General features: G+C 37.3%; 2 protein-coding genes across 6 annotated transcripts in view; both read right to left on the bottom strand.

Moving 5' to 3' along the window:
- Positions 1-4: 4 nt before the first annotated feature.
- Positions 5-13,891, bottom strand: SLC25A31 (solute carrier family 25 member 31). Its single transcript, XM_080400842.1, has 5 exons — positions 11,201-13,891; positions 10,116-10,375; positions 7,525-7,627; positions 5,951-6,172; positions 5-2,767 (listed from the first exon to the last, which is right to left on the bottom strand). The coding sequence occupies exons 1-5, from the start codon at positions 11,644-11,646 to the stop codon at positions 2,551-2,553; spliced, it is 1,248 nt and encodes a 415-aa protein (XP_080256968.1). The 5' UTR covers positions 11,647-13,891; the 3' UTR covers positions 5-2,550.
- Positions 13,892-13,995: 104 nt separating this feature from the next.
- INTU (inturned planar cell polarity protein) overlaps positions 13,996-23,154 on the bottom strand; it is a 56,282-nt gene continuing 47,123 nt past the window's right edge. For all 5 annotated transcript variants that reach the window (XM_080389820.1, XM_080389819.1, XM_080389818.1 and 2 more), the window contains 5 exons: positions 22,637-23,056; positions 21,999-22,096; positions 21,087-21,276; positions 17,065-17,219; positions 13,996-15,054 (listed from right to left, as the gene is read on the bottom strand). In XM_080389820.1, the coding sequence (XP_080245946.1) occupies positions 14,943-15,054; positions 17,065-17,219; positions 21,087-21,276; positions 21,999-22,096; positions 22,637-23,056 (975 nt within the window). In that variant the 3' untranslated portion in view covers positions 13,996-14,942. The remainder of the gene's footprint in view (positions 15,055-17,064; positions 17,220-21,086; positions 21,277-21,998; positions 22,097-22,636; positions 23,057-23,154) is intronic.

Genomic DNA, 23,154 nt, shown 5'->3' with positions numbered 1-23,154 from the left:
GCCCAGGGCCCTGCCTGCTCGCCACAGAGGTGCGGAGCGGGGCAAACACCCCCAGCTCCTGGGGGTGATGGATGGCCGGGGCACCTTGGGCACCCCACGGTGCCCCACGGTGCGGGGTTAGCCCTGTGTGGGAAAGCCAGGTTGGCCATCAGAAATGAAACCCAGGCATTGGTGTCTGAAACGGAGCTGGGGATTGCTTCTGGTGCCAGGGACCGGCAGAGACTTCAGACCTTGAAGCCCCGTCTATCCCCCTCTCGCTGCCAACACATACAGAAGAGCTGTCGCCAGTTTGTGCCTGCGTACTGCCAGAAGCACCCTCCTATTTGTCATTTTCCTCCCCAGAGAAAAGAGGTCTTGAAACCCGAGTATCCCTACTGCAGTTACCCCATTTTTTATGGGTGTCTTTTTTGAGTATGGGGGGGCTGCAATGCTACAAAACATACCTATAGGCTTGAAAAGCTCTGTATTTTTTTTTTTTTACTTCTAAAAATGATGTCACCATTTCACAGAGCAATATGACATCTTTCTGATGCAGCATGTGACACTGTGCTGCACAGTTTTGTTGCGCTGGAGAGACAAAAAGTAAGTGTTAAGCCACTGAACTAGATTTGCATCCTGTCAAGAGTTTCGATTCTCTCTCCCTTTGTTACTGTTTTCAATGGTGTACAGCCAGAGTTTTCCTGGTGAAGACGACAGAGGCTGTTTCCCTCTAAAACCTCCAGAAGCAAGAGAAGCCACGGTTAAATAGAGGTATTTGTAACACAACTATTATTTATTAGCACAACCAATTAACCACCTTGTTTTCCTTGCTCGTGTTAGGATCAGAAAGGCAAACCAGGTCCAGTCCCATCTGCAGGAGCTAGGGAGACAAATCCCAGCTTGGGTTTCTGCTTTGCTGTTTCAATCTCTGTTACAAAACCAGTTCTCGGTGATTCAAGGTATTGCAGCATCCAGCTTCTGCAGCACCACCCGAGGCTAACTCCTGACTGAAAAGAAACCTTGGGCCAAGAGATTATATGCAAATACTCCTGTGTGGCTATGCCACATTACTAAACCAGGCCCAGAAGAAATTGTGCAACCTTGCAGCAGGGGGACAAGCCATCGCTGCAGACGCACTGGCATATCTCGCATCTCAGCAGGATAAAGCAGCCTGTACGCAGCTTCATGCTGCCACTGCAGCATTGTTTCTGGCAACCTGGCCAGCCGATTCCAAGCTGCAGTCAGGAACGTAGATGTGTGTGTCTACATGATAGCGACAAGGAAGTGCCAATGGACTTCTTCCTTGCTTTGTCAAGAGTAAGACTGTTAGGAGTTGGAGATAAGATTGTAAGCAGAATAAGCCAAACTCAAAGTATTTCATAAAAGTCTTGTTTGTGTGCTTTGGTGTCATACTGATTGCCCAGTCTGCAAGTATGAACAGAATTCAGTGAAGTCAGATTAGCCACAAAGTTGCCTAAGCATATCCTCCCACAATCATCTACTGCCACTATAGCTGTCTTGGAATTGGCGTTGTTCAAGTCTTTGCAATTCTGGGCCTGTGGATCACATCTGTTTTTTTAGCAGCTAAAAAAATATTTGTACTAACTCAAGGAGTTAAAGAGTTTTGTGTGAAATTTAATGGTTGTGGAGACATCTCAGGAATGCTGCTAGCATTAATTTCTTTGAAACCAAACATTTAAATAAAGGTCTCCTAAGTGCTTTCTTTGGTCCCCAAATTATCAATATTCCACAAGGTTTGGTTTCTTTTTCCTTTCCCTATTGAAAATTATTAACTCAGAAATAAAAATTAAGTTTCATCTATGTACACTGTAAGATTTATCTTCAATAATGAGAACAATCCTCAATCACTTTAAATTTCCTCAAGAAATAATGTATTAAGTGTTCTATGTCTCTAGGTACTTGGGTCTCTACACTTTTGGGCTATGTTTTAGCTTAAAACGCTGCCAGACAGACTACAGTCCTCTCAATGTTGTTTGAGCAATGGGACAGAGAGAAAAAATGGTTGCTGTATTTCTTAATGCCAATTTTTTTTTTTTTTACAAAAACAACAAATTTAAACTCCTTTGCTGTCCTGACTTGTGCTTTAAAATATCATGAAAACACATCAATGGGCTAGAAACTGCATTTCTTTTTACTGTGGTTCATGTAGAAGCTGTAGCAGGCTGATATGTACGTGTACTTACAATGGACTCTGCTAACAGGCCAGGGAAACTGCTGTTATCAAAATACATTCAGCTACAAGCTGCAATTTAAAATTCAAGATGTGTAACATTTAGTATGAATAAAATGGAAACACTGAGAATTTTAAACAAGAGGCAAGTATTTTCCTGGATCCATTTCTTGAATGAAATGCAAACGGTGTTCTTAAGTTCCCTGAAAACAAATTATTTGATTTAGTACATGCTTATCATAAAAACACACAAACAAAACCAAATAATTTCTTAGAATTATTGCTTATGTGACATTTAAACTAAAAATATGCTATGCAAACAATGAGAATTCTATCATGTATGCTGTACAAACAAAACAGAGGTCCCCTCGCTATTTTAATCAGATCCTGAGCTCTCCGAAACAACCAAGATTAAAAATGTCCTTAATTTTGTCATAAAGAACTAGCACTATGGCTCCTCTTGTTCCATGAAGGGTGTTGGAGAATGCTCCACGGAAGAAAGCACTCAGCCGCTCTCGCTCATATATTTTCATAAAGCAGTCAACGTTTCCTTTATATTGGCATTCAGTCTCCCTGCTCTGCACGCAAATAATAAGGACAAATCATTACTGCACTGCACTAAGAAAGAAGCGGAGATGCCTAGCAAATTTGTCTTGCTTTAGGAAAGAACACTAAGGAACTTCTTCCTAATGTTTCACTTACTGCAAAGGAGTTATCTGTTAACTAATAAATATTTATCTGATGTAATACTCTGTTAGCTGGTTCCAACACCTAAATTTAGAAAGGTTGTGATCCTTCTTCTGATGCTTCTTTTAAGCTTTACTGGGCAAGTAGAAGGCTTAGGAATTAAATGAGGTCACTCCAGTCCTAAGAGTGCTCTGAATTGTTTCAATGCTATTAAAACTTCCACAGCTCTTTTTTTTTTTTTTTTCTTTCCTTAGTACCATCGAAATATTTTTATACCAAGTAGATTTCAGTTCATTAGTAATCAATAGAGACCTCTAAAAATTGTTCAGGTCTTGACTAGCACAACTATTTAAAAACACAGGAAGGCTGAGAAGGAGCTCAGTCCAGTTTCCATCTAGCCCACCTGATTTCTGAGCATTAATTTGCTTGTTGAAAACAAAGCAAAAAGGAGCATTTGTTAGTTGGAGACCTCAGCACCATTTTCACTAAAACTCACTTCAGGCGCTTATAGGTGAAGGAAGTAAAGGATGACAATCAGTGAACGTGCACATGCATGCACGTGGCTGTTTCTGTGCAAGTCAGAGCTGAAGTGCTGACACCCCCTACTCCCCCTTTACAGTTTTTTCCAAGTGCAGTATCATGCCAGCTCCTTTAAGTTTTGAAAACCCCAACAGTAGAGACAGCCCAGAGAAACATTGTGTAGCTGTTCTCGGCACAGCACGTGGGAAACACTCTTGCCCACTGTGGAACTCAGCATAATGATGACAGCAGATCTCTCAGATACTCTGCGTAACACCACAGCTCTGACAAAGCGTTTTTTGCTTGGTAAACTGTCAAACCATTCCTGTTTTGGAACTGCAGTCTCTTCAGGATTTGAAGACTGTAGTAGGAACGGACACTGGGTTTTGTCTTCACTAGCAAAAAACATTGACAATTTTTTTTGAGAGATTAATCCAAATCTCTGTCTTTATGTGACATTCAACTGGAAAGAAGACAGTAGTTGGTGGGGGTTTTTTACTTCCTGTTGAAGATCTCACTTAAATTAGCTAAATCTTAAGTCAAATCCACTTGCAGTATCAAGATGAGGTTCTAGACTCTACAACGGCAGAAGGATATTCTTGCCCACTTTAGGCCTTTGTGGTATACTCTGGTACTAATAAAGCGATGCTTGAATTTTCTGATGGAGACAGGGTTACATTTTATTACATCTTCTGTTAGGAATCAAGATATGAGATCACTATAGATATCCTGAACATAATAAATGCAGGACATACATCTATGATAAACAGTCACATAAATCAATATAAATAAACATTGTAACATAGCTAAAAAGCATTTAAAATATTTTTTCTTGAATTGACATGATTGCAAATGAAAGGATATTTGGTAATGATTGCTACTGCTTAGCTGACGAAAGTCAGCTTTGCTGAAAGCAGTAACAGTACTGTGCTCATTATTTCAGAAAGTTACCTCATCTGGCAAATATACTTTTCACTGAAGAAATAAATGGTGCTGTATTTAATTCAGGGCTTCCTCTTGGATCAGAATACACATCATTAGTATGATTTTCCCCAGTTTCTTATCAGCTTTATTTGTACCTGAAGCTTCAGAACTACATGAATGAAACAAGGACACCAGATGAAATACATTAATACATCCACAACATATATACAACCTCCCATTCTCATCTTTTGTGCTAGTAAACTCATTATCTTATTTCATATAATTATAAATTTATGTTTTTAATAATCTTGATACTATTCTCTGTCCTAGTGGTAAGTTAATTACCAGAAATACAGGCAATTCTTTGGTAAGGCCTCATGAGGCACAGTACTTAGGAATAAAGACCGCATTAACTGTAGGCCTACTGCTGACTAAGCAGATAAAACAGAATCTGAAGACAGTGAAATGATACATAGTCTGAAAGGAAGAGAAATCAGCAGTGCTAATGGTGTTTTCCCACTGTAAGCTTCAAGGTTTCTGTTATTTAGGACAGATTACCAGAGGTGTGCATGCATTGTGTCAGAACCTACATATCCCCTGGCATTTCTTGAAAGCACCTAAGCAAGTTCTATGCCAAAATTTATTCCGATTTGCTTTTGACTTTCTGGAATACTGAGAGAAAAGAAGATACTCCTGAAACAAAATGTAGAGACACTTCTTTGGAACTAAGAACTCCTTTCTATTATCAGATGGCAAAACTTCCTCAGGGATGCAGAGAACAAGGTCCTGATTTTTCCGGATCTTCAGGATTTCAGAGTTTTTGTGGGTTTCTTTTTATTTATTTTGTGTTTGAGGATGATCTTCATAACAAGAATTTATATTACTAAGTGTGCTTCAAATGCTATTGAACTACCTAGTAAAATTACCTAATATCTAGCAACAAGATCCAACATTAATTGCTAATAATACACTATCATATCCATCACATGCTGAGAAGCAATTCTCAGCTTGTACGGAGCTTTGAAGATCACCGATTCTACCTCATACCTTAAGAACAGCTGTGTGCCACAAAGACCGTTTTTCTAACTGCATTAGCTGAGCTAATAAAGGATATTATTCTACCTACAAACCTGTCTTAGTCGAAATACCTGGCTTCTGAGTAGGAAGAAGAAAACAGATTCTGTTTTTCTACTAAAAGCTCTCACCAAGCCATGAACTGATTATACTTTTACCAGGCTCCCACAATACTTTTGTTTCATTTTATTTCTTTTCTTTCTGGAGACGTTTCCACTTTTCTGAATAGTCTCTAACCTGCTATAAGGCTATACAGTGCTTCAATTAGAACACCAAACTTCAAAAATCTTGCAAGTAATTTTCAGAAAAGGATTGCAAGCTAGACTGCACCTGCATCATCATGTGTCTCCTGACAGTGTGTAAAGCATAAGACAATCATTTCTGAGTCACAATCTGAGCAACGAAAAAGGAAGGAATTTATCGAGTTTGACAATAATCCCTGCAAAATAATAATAAAAAAATGGAAGCCTGTACAAATTCTATAAAATGTATGTCAAATCCAGCAGATATGAAATATACTTTTGATAATCTCTGCTGTTAATTCTACTGTAAAATGATTTGGCTCTTCAGTAATACACTCTTTCAGCACAAATAAGTGTAAAGACAAAAGCTGCAACAAACACCCTCATTAGTTCATAATAAATTTTTAAAATACCATGAAGATTCAAAATGTGTGCATTTTTGTTTGTAAGAGCTACCTTAATGGTGTCATAACATCCAAAATAGGAGGCTTGGTATACAATGAGTCTCTGTAGTGAAACACCAAAACCCTGGTGCAGGCCAGGAACTCTTATCTGTCTGCAATTTTAATAATACAGTCACCAAGTCCCTGGAATGGTTGCTCAGCAGCACCTAATATAAAATATATTTATGCACATTGTTATGCGTTACAGAAGCCCTTCTTTTTCATACAAACTAATTTGCATGACTGAGACACATAAACATAGTAGATCGTTATTTTGTCCACTTATGAACAAAGCATAAAGAAGAAATTGAGATGCATGGATGGATGAAGAGAGTTTCTGAAGACAGAAAACAGATAGTGGTATCCCGCTGTTGAAACACTTTCTGGTCAGATAACTACCGTTCCAGTTTTGTCCTCATTCAGCAGAATGCTTATATACAAATTCTCTTACCCTCTCTCTGGAAATAATTTTTTCTACGTAATACCATGCTTTCACTTCCTCCCCACATGTTCTTACTCAAATTTATTAGAAGTGTTATTTGTTTCACCTTTTTCCTATAGTGGAACACTAGCCACAAGCTGTGACAAAGTTAAAAAATCCGCTTTTATATCTGTAGATTTTTTTTAATCTGTTTCCACATTCCACAGGTAATTACACCCAAGCTCTTGGGATTTTCCACAGGTGAAAAGACAGCAAGCAATAAACTAGTCTTTGAAGAGCAATGAACTAGTCTTTGAAGGAAGAACTACACAGTATGCACCTTCTTATACTGAAGGTATCACAAAAAACCCACTAATTCAGCCCAAGTACGGACATGGAAAGTAGTAAGTCAAGTCAAGCAGCCAACTCCTGGGACAACCTTGCACAGCACAGACAGCAACTAGAGTTAACTTGGCCCATTGCAGGCAAATCAGGAAAGCCAACAATGATACAGAAAGCAGAGATTTCTTTCTCCCTGCTGCAAAGCCTTCCAGACACTGTCTTTGGGAAATTAATTTTATCTATTTGAGTGAATGAAACACATACCTAGAGACATGTACTACCCAAAATCTTTGTTGAAAATCTTCAGTTAACATTCTTGGTATAGAATAAGGATGGTCGTTAACTTTAAACGATACCCAATAAACCACAGGTTAGGGAAAAATAAACTCCTTTGGTTTCCGGCATCCAAAATTGGCAAAATTAAGTTAGACTCTTCCATACAGAATCTAAAGATAGCGCAAAACTTTGACAGCTGTGCTATAGCACTGTTTCCAAAGAATCCTCTTTCACTCACCTTCATCCTCTTCAATAAAGGTTGTACATTTCTTAATACTTTTACATTTGTAATTGTGCAATGGTAAATTTTTAAGTAATAGAATTCTAATACTGTTGAAAATTCGTCTGCCTCTAAAATGAAGTAAATATAAACAACCTGAGGCACATCAGTTAAAACTGGAACTGCCATTGAAGAGATTTCATTACCTTTCCCAGCATCCACAGCAAAGTCTAACAGGTACCATATGCACATGGATGTCATTCCTGCTGCTCTGCCAGGAGCCAGGTTTTTCAAAAATCATTTCCAGAACTGAAACGCAAAAATTGCTGTATACAGTTATAAAAATACGGTATTACAATACCATAATACTGACCTTTGTTGTAAATACTACATGAAATTTCAAAGCATGAAGAGTAAGAACTATCTAAAATACTGTAGTATTTACAAAACATTCAAGAAACATAGCAGTCTTAGAGTAAGACCTATACTGGTGGTTTTTTTTCAGAATATCCACTTGTAAGGTTTCCTGGCTATTTTTACGTTTATTAAAAAATGTTTATAAGCTATTTTCTTTTTCAACTTTTTCAATACGGTGCGCTTGTGACCCCGACAGCAGTTAATATATTTCTTATCTATAATTATCCACTCCTCCATAACAATTGGCCTGTGGATCTAACTGATACAACAACTGTGCATCAACTCTCCATGAAGGGGGAATGGGGAAACATAAAAATCACTGCATTTACTTTCAGCATCGCCCATACTTATTTACCAAATAAGAAAAAGCTAATCACAGTAGAAGAAACATTTTGCGTACCATTTTAGGTGGTGATATCTGACATCACTCTGTCCACTTAAAATGGCATCACAGGTACATCTTGTGTAGTAAACGCAGGCCATGCAGATGTACTCAAAATGACTTTTTAGTTGCTGGTGCATAGCTTAACTGCCCTAATATTTTATTAGTTATACTTCTATACAACCTGCCCTAGCTCATGTTGCTGCATAACCTGTTGCTAGTTCTAGTAGCAAGCAGGGGAGGGGGCAGCTGCAATATGAAGGTCCTTGACTGTACCAGTACCAAGTGTCTGACATGTAGATATAGCCTGTCTTCTTTAACAGAAATTCCTTTGCACTTTACAATCTAATGGTTTTAGCAATTTATTTATTATTTTTTTAAAGATAATCCAGCTAAGCAACAACTAATGCATGTAACCATTTCCTATCCTGCACAAAACACGTTAAGAAAGCATCCAAACCCACTGAGCTTCAACAGTGCATATGCTACTTTGCTAAATACTGTACCTCTAAAGAAATTAATCTTGACTGCTATTCATGGAATGTTTCTAAAATTTGAATCACAAGCTCATACACATGTAAGTCATCTGGAAACACTTCTAGGAGACATAAAGGAGATTTGAAGAACTATAAACACAGTGTTATTTACATCATGCACGTATTACTTTTTCCACTGTAAGAAAAGAAAGAAAATAGAAACCTTGAACTCTTTACATACAAAATTACTGTAATTGAAAAAGGACTGCTTAAGAATTTGCATGCAATACAAGGAGATTAATCAAACCTTAATAACTGCCAGCATTCCTCCTGGTCAGCACCACCAGAAAAGCCTGTGGCAAGAAAAGTTTCTGGCACTGCAGTAGAAAACTGTCGACACGAGAAATCACATAACATTGGAGTTTTGTTTACATTATCAAAACCTAACCAAAGAAATCCTAAAACAGATAACCTAAGACAGACACAAATAAAGCAGATTTTCCAGCTATTTTCACATTGCACAAATTAGATATGAATAACTTATTTTCCATTCTGCTCATATGAATGAATTTTATGTAATTTGTTAAACGCCAGTATCAACATTTCACTTCCAAGACCAAGATTTCTTGTAATTAATTCCATGGCTGTGTCTTTCAAGAATCCATCCATGTTAAGGGACTTTTCCCAAGTACACAGAATTGCAACGTAAGATGGTATAGCCCAAAAGTTTAATTGCCTTTCTGAGCTATAACCTAAACCTGGTCTTTTACTGGAGCATTGTACAAAACTAAGTTCTTAAGATTAACTATTTAACTATTGGTAAGTACATTTCTAGCTTTACATGTGCAAGAAACCAGTTTTCAGTGTGAATCCTTACTTATCTACAGCAGTAATAGGCACTTAAGTTTTTTCTGACACAGATACTAATGATTATCAAGAAAATAATATGAAAAAAAGATTAAAGAGATTCCTGCTTGAGGGACACAACCCAATAACTTCACACATTCAAGCAGCTGTAATTTCATGTGAGTGAAATTACGAACATAAAGTTTTTTGAGACTAGGGAGCACATTAATGCAATCTTAACTGTAAGAATGTAATTGGGGGGTTTGACAAAGCCCAGAAACATAGGTGTCTGCATCCAAGATTTTTAATATCCATCTTAATACTCGCGCATCAATTAACTCCAAAATAATTACGTGTCCTGAACAAAACTCTGAAAATTCTGACTGCAGTTATAAGCAGTTATTTACATGCACCTCAAAGTCATTAATCTTTAAAGATCAAAAAGGAGATTTCATTACCTTCAGCAATAAGCTACACAGGAAGCCATGCTCACTCTTCCTCTTGTTATAAAATAAGCTCATTACAAAATCTTAGCAATATACCGCTACTAGTTACCAACCATGCTGAAAGAAAGAATTGCACAGCTCTTGACCATAGAATCATGCAATCATTTACATTGGAAAAGACCTTTAAGATACAGTCCAACTGTAAAGCTAACACTGCCAAGTCCAACATTAAACCCTGTCCCCAAGTGCCACATCTACATGTCTTTTAAATACCTCCAGGGATGGTGACTCAACTACGAGATCTAGTTTGTTTATTAAGCAGAAGTCATATGCAATATTTACCTGTTTTTCTTTATTCACCTTGGACATGAAAATCTGTTTCTGTTTGTCCTTAAAAGCAAAGTATAGAGCCTGTGTTGGGTAATACCCTATAACATTTGCCAAACTGACACACCAAAAGCTAAAAAATTCTGCAGAAAAAGAAATGGATCTTTAAAATAACATTTCCAAAGTTTATACTACACCAAGTATATTATACAATATTCCTTCCATTGTTTCTGCTTTGGTATGAGCTGGAACAAAGGCCAAAAATGTGCTTTTCAAGGCCATTTATTTTTCAGGCATATGGTACTGGAAATTGGGATTTATTCTGACACTTACCAACAGATGTATACATTTAGCGTTAGCACCAGAGAATATAAAACTACAAGTGAAATGTGAATAATGCTGAGAAATAGGTAAGATTTTTCAACTTTCTTACTTGATACATTTCTAAGACTAGGGATACCTACATAAAATGCAGCCTGTAAACCGCAGAATAGAAGAATATTTCACAGAACTGCATATAAACAGTTTTCCTGAAGTAGCCTGCCTATGCATTTTTGCTTCCATAGGGGGTGCTCACACTATGTATTAACGCGATGACAAGCGGTTTATACAGGTATTGGAAACATGGCAGTGTTTTTTTATTCTGTTCTAAATTAAAGAACGGATCCCTTTGCACACTAAGATAAATGCATAAACAGCTGAATGGAGTTGAGGAGGTAGCGCAGGTGCAGATGATAAGAAAAAAAATAACATATCTGAAGATTTTTGCAGATGTTACATTTTGCTAAGCAGTGACAATGAAGTCATCTCTGTGACGCACAGCCATGCTCTTCATTCAAACCTCTGAATTTTCTTGTGTTACCATGGATGAAGGCAAAGACTCCTTCAAGAAAACTCAAAACTGGGTTTTCATTTCTTGTTTTGGTCATGCTTTCCTATACATTAACATGAGAACGCCAAATCCACTCTGCTTTTGTAAAACTATCACAAGGAAAACAAGTATTTTATTCTGCCTACACATACCAATGAACATGCCTTTGCTACTACCAAATAAACCAAAAACTTCTGTGAGGATGTTCCCAGCAGTAACCCACTCCGCACCACCTCATCCACCAGTATCCATACTCCTTTGAATGCCCAAGACCCACAATGGCCCAAGAGATCAAAGGCATTTCTAAAAGCTTTTGTTTTTCCAAGGTTTGGGAGAGACAGGGCAAGGCATGGGGATGGGGGAGCACCCCAGGGCCCCCAACCTTGCTCCCTGGGGACACACACGAAGCAGCAGCGTCCCATGCCCTTGTACTGCTGGTCTGCCCAGACCTGCTGGACGAAGCATTCCCCATTCCCCTGCAGCAAGGTGTTCCAGTGTCCTGAAAGCAGGTCCTTCCCAGTGGAGATGGCACTGTAGGGGTCCTTGCCCTGCAGGGCCACCATGGCACACAGCACTGCCCTGGCTGCTCCCCGCCCCACACTGCCATTGCCTCTCCTGCCCGAAAAGCACGCGGCCAGCGGGCACCTCACTGGCTTCTTTTTCCTCCAAAGTTAAAGTCGATGGTCTCAGGGTACCCAGGAGCTGAGCCGCCTGCGTCCCCCACCATTACTGTCCGCGAGGGGCTGCTGGGCTCAGAAGCCGCACCGTTTGCTTCTGCGCCATGGATCCTGTCCAGGGAGGGCTGTCCTGCCTGAGCTGCGGCAGCAAGCTCTGCAGAGGCCTCGGGAACCTTCCAGAAGCTTCTGTCAGCTGTGGGAACTGGCCCCTCGCCCCTGACCAGGAACTAGATAATAGAAAAGCAGGTAAAAAAGGGTAGATGTTGATCATATTGAATTATGAGTTAATAAACATTATACATGAGAAGTAAATGATACTTACTGATGTTATTTATACCCATTCTGTTGCAGGTCAGAAGTACCAACTCCTCCTAGACTACTGATAACGTTTGGTGTGTTTTTTTTTTAATTGCTTTACCTCCCCTACATCTCCTGACTTCATGACTAATAAGGGCATGAAACACCTATTTGTTTGTTCAAAACATTTTAATTGATGATGTTTTTAAATGCTAACTTTCGTTTCTTGCATTCCCTTGACATTAGTAGTTTTAACCCTGGTAACTTCATTTCTATGTTGTATACCACATTGCTTGGCTAATAGTTTTTATAAGTAGCAATTTAAAGGCAAAAGAAATTAATTTCTTTTGAGCCTTAATACTACCACTTGAACTCCTTTAGTAGCTTCTCCATATCTATACCTTTTGACATCAGTTCTGTACACTGATTCAGTTATAATCTTCCGGAAAACTACAAAGCTACATGATTTCTATCAAAGATCCCTGATTAAAAAAAAGAATAAATCTGTATTTGGTGGGAAATGAAATCTTATCCTTTTGGGTCTCTTTTTAAATATATTCTTAAAAAATCTGCAAAATACAGTCTCTACTCAGCTGACTAACAAAGTAACCAATAAAAATCTCCCTGAGGGTAGTATCAACATGATTAATGGAAACTTTGAAATGTTTTGTTGCTGAACTCCACTGCTTTGAGTATAAAAGTTGTACCCTTAATTCTGTTTAAAGTATGGCTTCCTGTGAAGGAGCAAGCCAATCTAAATAGCTGATGGGTACTGAAGGAGTCCCCACCTACCTTCATTCTTCTCTTCTCCACACACATCTAAGTATCCATGCTGTTTCTTCTTCATGGACTCAGCTGTGTGTTTGGCCCAGCTGAATCAACTGAGTTTAACCCCATACACTGGCAGCAGAGTAACCTACTAACTAACTAAATAGAAGGATCTAGATAAAAGTTAGCTGTCTCCTTTTAAAAGGATCTTTAAAAGGATCAAATATCTTCTTTTTTAGCATTCAAACCACATAGCCCAGGCCTTTGGAAGACTGAAATGAGACAAACATCAGCAAAATTACCCTTTTCCATACGGAGACACTTTCAGGGGCACACACATGCAAGTTCTGTAAAAGCTGTTAAACTTACTAGAAGCAGTGCAGCACAGAATGCTTTTCTGTATTCCTTCTTATATCTACAATGAAATCTAACATTCAAACCTCACATATTTTAGACTTTTGAAAGGTGCTGTTCAGATGTCATCCATACTATTACATACTTTTATTTTTCAAACGAGTAAATATAACGTCCCTTGATTTATGGGTGGGGAAGAGATCTAAAGCACTATTGATATAACTCAGTTTCAACTGAAATACTGTCTATTTCTTACATTCTAGGAATCATAGATACTGGAGAAGGCTGATTAACAAAATCTTCAATCATATGCTTAAACTTCAGGCTTAAGACTTCTACTGCTTGGACTTAAAAGCAACTGCTGAGTGATTCAGGACAAGCTGTGAATCACACTGTGACAGTGGGCAGTTATAAGCATTGATTGACTATTTTAGAACTACTCTAAACAGTGTAATTTACTAGTGAAAACAAGATCTAAAGGTTTGATCACGAGAACCTGTGGAACTGAATTTACTTTCCTGCATACTTAGAACTTTTTGATCCCACTGTTTAAAATGCAACTTTAGTCATGCATTTTATGAGAAGCACTCATTAAAAGCAAGTAGAAACAGCAGAAAGAAAAAAGAATGCCCTGTTGACATGGAACACGATGAAATGCTATGCAGATGATCAGATGTGAATGTGCTGACTGGGGCTAAAAAGACCCCCAAAAAATCTTAACATTTTAAACTAAACTTTAGTAAAGTTTAGTAAAAAGTAGCTGGTGTGTAGTTTACAAACATTTTAACAATTTGTAGGAAAGCTGAATTTTGTAGAAGAACTCTGTTTTTGCAAACATCTTGCTTTCTATTGCCTTATACAGATATAACCTAACATTTTTCTTGTAATAACCAGCTGTAAATTGCAGCAGATCTAGCTAAACAAATATTTTTTAAATAAACAAAAGAGAAAATACGTTAAGTAAAAAGGAATAGAATAACACTTTACTGGTCTTTGAAAAATATAATTTTTTTATTAAGAAATTATGAATATAAAATAAGCGGAGTCCATGCATAGGTCTTAACCCCACCCCCCACCCCACCCCCGCCCTTATCTTCTTTTGTACCTTCAAAATTGTGCTTTAACAAATACAAAGTATTATTTATAGTTGAAACTCATGAAGACAAGTAAAACATCAACCACACTATAGTCCTTGAGTGTGCAGGAGACCATACTGGCAAAAATAATAAGCCATTAGTTTTGTGCGGCTAAGTGCTGTGAATTATCTGGAAGATTTCTTTCTGTTTTGATTAACACAGTGTTTCTGGAAACATTCAGTATTTTCCATGCCCTTAGAGGCACAAAATTTTAATTAATTGGAAAACTTTTTTTTCCTCTATCGCCAACTGCCAGATATTCAGAGTACTTTAAGGATACCAGCTTACCATTTTACATTCCATATTATACACTGAACAGCAATGAATGTACCAATTAAATGATGTTTTCATATGATATAGTTAAGATCAGGATAAATAATTTGACAGTATACAAAAATAAGAACTTCGCTTCTCTGAAATCTTTTTAACTATTCCATTGATGAGACCATTAGAATCACTGCTGAAATTTTACCTGTGTCATACCCCAGGGCAGATTGCTTTTTTAAAAAAGCATTTCAAAGATATGGCATGGGTGGGCACCACAATTGAGTTAATTTCTCTTTATATTGGAGTACTTTAAAGAGATGACAACACCATGCAGGATGGCTGAATGTTCAGGAAGCTTGTCTATGTAGCTAAGCCGAAGGACAATTTAAAGGCCAGTTCAACAGCAGCTTCTGTCACTGAGTCATGAAAACAGACGTAACACTCCTGAGGTTTTGGATGTAGAATGAGTCTCCTGAAGGAAAAAAAAATAAAAAAAGAAAACTATCATTGGTGTTAGCTTTTTCTCCTCAACCGTTTGATATATTCTAGTTGTACTCAGGTTTCAGCAAGATGTTAAAAGCAACTGCTTTCTAAGACACCTAGCAAATTTCCATGGCTCTCCTGAATTATCTTACTCCTTTCAATACATTCTATTTTATAATCAAGTTATTCTCTGCTCATTTTTCTCAAGACTGTGTATGGAAAAAAATTCTTCAGGTTTTCAGGACTTATTTGTATAGTACTGGTGTGTTTGCAGTAATCCAAGTTTCCAGGCTACAAGCTGCATTCAAGGTACTTGGGAGCAAGTGCCAGTATTCACATACTTACTTATTCTTAGACTTAATACATCTGGATAGGTAGTTTCCCACATGTTAGTCTAGTAAGCTGTTTTAGTGGAAGAGTTAAAATAGGAAAGATCTCAGTACCGCTGCACAGCTGTGTGTAGCCCTCTAGCATAGCATATAGCTCTGCAAATACTAGTGGACTCCCCCAGATTTAACATGTTGTTCGGTAATGCAGAGACTTGTTCTTTTCAAACATCTCAACAGCAGCGTAAACATTTTAAAATGTTTAAATTACAGATTTTAAGTTTTCCAACCCCAAGGACAGCACACAAACTGCAGCTATGTACATTCATGGTGAGAAACAATTATTTTTCTTTTTTCTCTTTAAAGATCTGACTTGGAGGCAAAAAGGTTGAACAGAAGTTCTGTTAGAGAATTTCTACATTATTATTCCTGGCCAATATAATTACCTATGGATGATGTTTCCTCTCCTTGTATCAGAAAAAAGTTCTTACACCATATTCAGAAATTTATTTTGCCATTTTCTGACTTTCCTATTTGCACAATAGTTGAACTAGTTGAAAATCGTAACTTAATGAATTAATCAAGCATAATCATTTGTCTTCTTTTCACCCCTTGCCTAGACTGATTTTTTTTCTTTTCATATGGTGAAAGCACAGCTTCCATTTAACTGGGTATTTGCATTTTTCTATTCATCTAGTAGGATTGCCAAATACAGAAGATGAATGCAGAAAAGAAGGAAACATCCTGTTGACAGACTATTCCTAATATGTCTGCTTACTGCAGCTAAAATGTAGACGGCACAAAATATAGCAGATTGAGGAAAGAATAACATATGAGAAGTAGTGGCTACAGAATAGGGCTTACTGGTCTGGACTTAAACAATCACAAGATCTGGTGTGTTCTGAATTGTGAAGAAATAGTACACACTATTTTCTCATTACACCTAATTTTAACTACTTCAGAAGCAGTATTAATTTTAGTATTTAATTCCTAGGGCAGTATGCTGTTCTGTCCTGCAAATAAGCCTTAGCTATGTAGCAATAACTATACGCCTCATTAAGAAAATAACTTAAAATTAAGTTTAAATAACAAATTAAAAAAAAAAAAAAACACAAATCACAATCCATTCACAATGATAATGGCAGAACTTTGAAAACAAACTGAGGAAAGAATACCCTCTTTCCAAAATATCTCAAGTAGACTGCTAGGTTGATTTGGTCCTCCCAATGAAAAAGCCCCGACCAACCAACAACTACAATTGTTCACCTTACTTCTTTGTATCACTGAATCGGCATTATGCATGGAGGCAAGACAAGTAAGATTTACTTGCAAAGGAGGGAATGGAGGCGTCAGAAAGAGTGCAAGGAGCACAAATAAAGTGCAGAATTGTGAAAGAGTATAATTACAGCACTTCCGCATGTCTGCGTAGCACAGCGTAGCACTGCAAAGGTGCCAGCTCTGCTGTGGTAACATGCTGGCACGGTGCTCACTTGAGTTACACACCTATGTTTGACAGCAGGTGGAATAACTTCCCAGATCCCAAATCAAAGCTACCTCACTCAGTCAACTCAAGTTTCTGTGATGCGCTACAGTTAAAGTTAATCTTAAAGAATACAGTGGTATATTCAAAATGGAAAACTTTAGGAGAAATATGCATTTGTCTGTAAACTCACCCCACAACCCAGTAATTCATTGTTGGTGGTGGTTTCTTCTGATCAGACCAGTTATCAGGAGAGCACTCAAACAAAACTCCATGTTCTCTCACCAGATCTAGGTCCTCATCTGCCTTACTAAATTCTGACATCCCACTGTCTGCTTTTGTCTTTTTCTGTAAAAGAATCGGCAAAATGTTAGTATAGAAAGAAATATCTTTACATAAACACTAGTAAATATAAGTTTGTGGTTTCTTCAGGAATCTCTGATGAATGATACTGCTGTTAAAAAGCCAGACTTAGAAGATGTAACTAACTTGCTTACATGATTCTTTTCTTCCCAGTTTTGTTACTTCAGCATCAACAGGCTTTTCCATTGTTATACAACTTGGAAGTAGACACATGTTCCCTTTTTTGATTTTTTCCCCCCTTCTAGATGAACACTATTTCTCTAACAAGGCATCTGAGATAATACAGCTTCTTTAAATAAGTGTGTTACAACAGCTAAAGCTCTTGTCTTTCTCTCTGTGCCTCCCTAATTATGAACTGTGATAGTAAAAGTCTGTTCAATAAACTTAGCCAGGCAGGAATTTCTTTTTGTAAATGAACAGTTGCAGCACTCAGAGCATTTTCTTGCTCTTACTCAGCATGAGTGCATAAGATGTATTGAAAATAAAGACATTTTCATGTTTCATTGAGTTTTTAGGGCTATGCTTTGTACAGAGCTTTTGAATAAACCTTGCAAAAGTTCCAGTTGTTTCTACCTGAATTCCTGGTCCCTGTCTGGTGAGGTTCAAACTGCAGGCACAAAATCTACTTTTTTCTCTTTGCTCTGTCTTGGTGCTCAATGGTCTTGTGAGCCATGATATCTTTCATCAGAAACACGAGGGGAAAAAGAACAGAATGGACACGGAGATAAATAAAGGAGGAATTTTGAAAGGGTTTGTCACTAGTTTAACTCTTCTCCCACTGAAGTTAAAGGAAGTTTATTACTTTTTTGTAAACGTCTACGTAATAATGAAAAAAAAAAGGAAAAAAAAAGGAATCTTTTTTTTTTCTTCTTTTTGAAGCATGAGAAGCATGATGAGATTATGGAAACAGGAGTGGAAATCCCATTGAGACAAATTGGTCTTAAAAGAGTTGCTACACCTGGGCATCTCTGGATCTGCCAATGAAGCTTCTGTTCTAATCAGTTGCTTCAAAGGTAAAAGAAAATGTTTTCTTGGGAAAAAAAAAAATTATCTCAAGGAACTGCTGTCTGCCGTATGCAGAACAGAAGCCACATCTTTCAATCTGCCTACAATATTGAAAATGTAGGGGCTCAAGATCTAGCAAAGATGGTCAGAACATCACAACTATCTTAATTTCTCAGAAACGGTAGAAGTGAAATGTACCTTAGTATTTGAGAAACAAAACATCTACTATTTACTTGAGAAAATGTCTTTTAAATTCCCTAAACATGCTTTGGATTAAATGCATAAAGCATATTCTAAATTACTATTAGTTTATAGAGTGGAAGACATTTCACAATAGATGACTTGACCCTTCCTGTATCATTCCTTAGTATGTAAAGTTGTTTCAAACACTGTTCTTGCTAATACTGCTATTGAAGAAGACTTAAGGAATATGTTAGTATTCAGTCTAATAATTTTCCCCAGCAAAAAAATGGAGTCTTCATCATGCAATTTCCATTCTAACATCTGTTTATATTTTAGCACATTTTACACTGTGCTATTCATACTCAAGAAAAAATACATATTAAGAGGGGATATTTGACAGAACTACGAGGGTTTGTACTGTCATATGCATTAAAACTTACTTTCTTCTGATTTTATTTAACATTAAGAAAATACTACAATGATGATGAAGAAAATGAGGCCAAAGCTGGTTATTGCACACAGCGACATATATTTTAGGGTTTAAGACTACAGAGCTTATTTTTACTCAATTTAAAATGTATTCAAATTTCCTGTACACATTTAGAGGTTAAATCGTGTATTTTCGGTTCTCAAAAAGCGAGGCAACATTAATTATCGATTGATTTACAATAAATTTGCGTTACTGGTGCAGTTCTCTGAATCCTAAACTATAACACAATATTTAGCTGATGCCAAGGAATAAGCAGTATAATAGTACATTTCTATATTTGACCCTTTGTCGTGCACTACAAACAAGGAAAACTTCTATTTATTCTTTCACATTTTCCTTATGCCATAATGCAACCTGCCAATTTCAGCATTAATGGTTGGAGCTAACATGCAAAAAACACCCCAAGTTTCTCTAAAAGAGAAACTTTGTTCTGCAGCACATATCCATCCATTATTTCTGATTTTCAGAGCAGAATGAACCCAGCTGCTGCCTACTGTACTTACGTCTGAAGAAGCCAGAAAATCATGTGCTAAGGTAGTTGTGTCCAAAACCGAAGTCTTGACTTTCAAGTGTCAGTTTTTCACTTTTTATGAGCTACATCTAATGGTTGAAAGGTTTCTTTTATTCAAGCTTTTTTTTTGGTTTGAACTATAAACCGTTTATTTAACAGTTGTAACCAAAGGCAATTTGATGATAAGAAATATTTGTGTATTCTCTCTGCTTGCTTTGGGTTTCTGTATCTCCCGACAGAAGCGTCTAAAATACATGACTCATTGCCAAAGTCCTACTCAGCCAAACCCTGGTGTCATATGAAGTTGACAGAACAATCCACCAAATTAACCTATTTTTCTAACATGTAAAAGTTCCTAGATCATTTACAAGGCACATCAGTCTAACCAGAAGCGACTTCTTTGGTAATTTGAAGAAAACATTCAGAAAAAATACTACTATTTGCAAACTGCTTTCATTCAGTTTGTATAGTTATTTCCCATTTCTCATTTAATTCACTTGGATCGTCACTTTAGGATGTAAAAAATCCAACTAATAGACAGTATTCCCCTTAGGTTTATAGTTAACTATTTCTCTTTTCCAAAAGGACTGAGCAGGTCACAAAATTAGTAGAGATGAAATGTTACCCTAATTTTAGTTAATGACAATAAAAATCAACCGTGCAATTAACAAAACTGACTTTTATCAAAATAGAGTGTGCATTGAACACAAAAGGTCTGATCTGGATGGAGTATCTCATAAATGGATTCTTATACCCAGTGTTTAAATGTATGCGTTACTACTACCATCTTTCTCCAGACAGACCATTTGAGGTAAACAGATATTTTTAATCAAACACAAGGCAATACAGTTGCTGACATCAGTTCTGTCTATTTTTAAGTCTAATCTAAATAGCAATACCCACATAAAGCTCTGGCAGCTGGCATCGGCTTCAGCCCACAGCTAGAGCAAGGTTCAAACGGCCATCTTTGTAAAGGGAAAAAGCCTTGCCTGTTCCAGCATGCCAGCTAATCTAAAAAGAGATCTGGCAGCATAATTAAAAGGAATTGATTGTTATAGCCAGGGTTTTTTTCGATCACTACCCATGTGAACAAATGATTACAGACATTAGTGGATGGCAAATGTATAAGCAATCCTGAGTAGCACTGAGACCAAAGACACCAAGTGTTCAGACACACTGACAGCACGGTGAGGGGAAATCGCAGTCACTGCTCATATGAAAATTTTCTGGGTAAAAAAAAAAAAAAAAGAGTGCCTGAATTTCTTTTTGCTGCCAATCTGAAATCCCTTCCCAGAATTAGAATGGCTAAACACCCTCCCCTTTTGCTACTTACAGTTTCTGAATCCAGCATGTGAAACTTTTTGCTACGTTACAAACAACAGTCCTAATATGAAACAAAGTAGGAGTATACTATACTGGAGACATGGGAGTATTTATTTTGAGGGCATTTTTGGTGGGAAAGAAAGCCATAATGCGTACTTGGCTGGATGGTCAGAGAAAGAACCTGCCCATAACAGTGAAAGTATTAGAAGCTTTAAAAACAACCACATACATGGAAATACACTTGCTAGTGAATTATTTAAATAACGAAGTGAAAACAATCTTGAAATGCTGAGTTAAGAATGTAAATATAAAAACAGGAAAAAATCAAAAGCTTCCATACTTCTTTCCTCATGGACTGCTGAAAAACGGAACGAATTGAAAGACAGCAACGATAGAAATTCTCAATTAACTGAGGATGGATGGAACCACCAAGCCGTGCTACTTCTTTGTGGGTTGGAGTAATAAAGATTCCTTGCATCGTTTCCAAAGTTAAATAGTGGAAGAGGGTATTCTCAGGACCAGAAGTCAACCTTACCAAAAAAAAAAATAAATAATTTAATACCAAAATAATTTTGAAAGGCATTTCAGTTAAACAACATATACTTTTGTTTCTTAGGAAGTAATTGTTTTTCTGGTGACTGCAATAGTTACAGACAATAGAGATACAGATACTCAAAAGGTGTCTATTTTCACATGGTGGAAATCTTGCTAAATTAAAAAAACCCGAAAACAACAAACCGAAAAACTATGGTACTAGTTAGGTATTGCACTTGTGTTCTCAAAAATTCTCACCACCAAAAGGAAAGGGGAAATAAAAGTGTTGGGGTGTGTGTGTGGGGGAGTAAAAGCTTTCTTTAGAGCTCAAACAAAACAGCAGAGCAGACTGCGCTGTCACAAGCAACAGGTGGGAACTGGGAAGATCATGACTTCTTTGTCCTTTGTACACCTACTGGAAAGGCACAAAATGTACATGTGGCCCAAAAATGCTTCTGTTTGAACTTTCAAGGTCACATATATGTGGGACACGTGCATACATTCTACTGACACACACTTGAGAAAGTTGTCTTTTCTAATTAATTTCTTCATTTAAGAGTGTCACTATTTGAGAATCCTCACACAGCAAAGTTCTGGTTAGAATAAAATTATGCAGGGACTTCTGTAATCTATTTATAAATAGATTCAAATTCATATTCAAAAAATGATCCAAGTATGGCCTTAAAAATTAAATACTTAATACAAAATAATTTCTTACTTGATAGCATTAAGAAGTTCTGTATCTTTCTCTGAAAGGTTCTTTTTGAGGTTTCCTAAATGAAAAGGATTTGGTAGGGTATGTTTTTTTCTAGTGGCCTGAAAAACAAGCAGATAGATGAACTAACAGAAAACGCAGCTATCAAAAGAACAAAATCAAACCAACAAATCACCTACGAGGAAAATAATGTATAATTTTTAAAAAGGAAAAAAAAATTCCATCAACTTATATAAATGTAATTTATAGCCTATTTTAGACTAAAATGTGTTAGAAGCGGTTGTGCAATTGTACAGCAATTTGTTATGACAACTTATGTTTACGCCATTGTTATTGTGGGGATATTCTCCAATTGTTTCTGCTGATTCCAACACAGCTGTGCCCACTTCAGTCACTGAAACCCCCAAATATTTACAAGCAATAATAAAATAAAAAAATGTGATTGCTCTGAGGCTGACCCAAAGCTTCCCAAGGCAACAGAAGCATATTCTACCGAATTCATGACTGCTTAGGTTTATTCTTCTATAGTATGCTTGGTTGTTTGGTTTTTTTTTTTAATAGTTACTTGAGTGAGTTTTTAAAAGAATTGCCTCCTCCCCTGCAACCCACCAGAACCTTATCAATTCTCCTTGTTCTCTGACCTGATCCACTATAGATTGTGGATTACTGCTTTCCTCTTCCACAGGACCTTCGTTACCGTGGTCAGATCCTACACTGTTTCTTGTAGGGCTTGGCTTACGTGTCGTTAAAGAGTCACCAAACAGGGTCCTTCTGCTTGCCAGAGTGGTTACCGATTTGGAAGTATTTTGCAGCTTACTTAGGATGGGTGAGGTGGTCAAGCTCTCCAGTCTGTCATGTGTTGCAGGAAGGAACCAGTCAGCACAAGATAAAGGTGGATTGGAAGGAGAATCCAGCCGTTCCTCTATGCTGGCATCTAATCCTTCCAGCTGAAGTATCGTCGCTTTGACCTGATCCACATATATACAGTCTGGTCCTGGATTCCCAATAGCTTTTGAGGCACAGCCTCCTGCCTCTAGCAGGACACACAGCATGAAATTTCTCTGTAAATACCGAGGTATCAACATTAGCCTTTGGCTTAACATACAGTACGTGCTGTGTTATATTTATGTCTCATATTATACTTGGGCAAAATACAGCA

This window comes from Falco punctatus, assembly GCF_963210335.1.
Source record: "Falco punctatus genome assembly, chromosome: 1".
NCBI classification, from domain to species: Eukaryota; Metazoa; Chordata; class Aves; order Falconiformes; family Falconidae; genus Falco; species Falco punctatus.
Note: the sequence above shows the minus strand (reverse complement) of the source record. Positions and strands in the feature narration are given on the sequence as shown.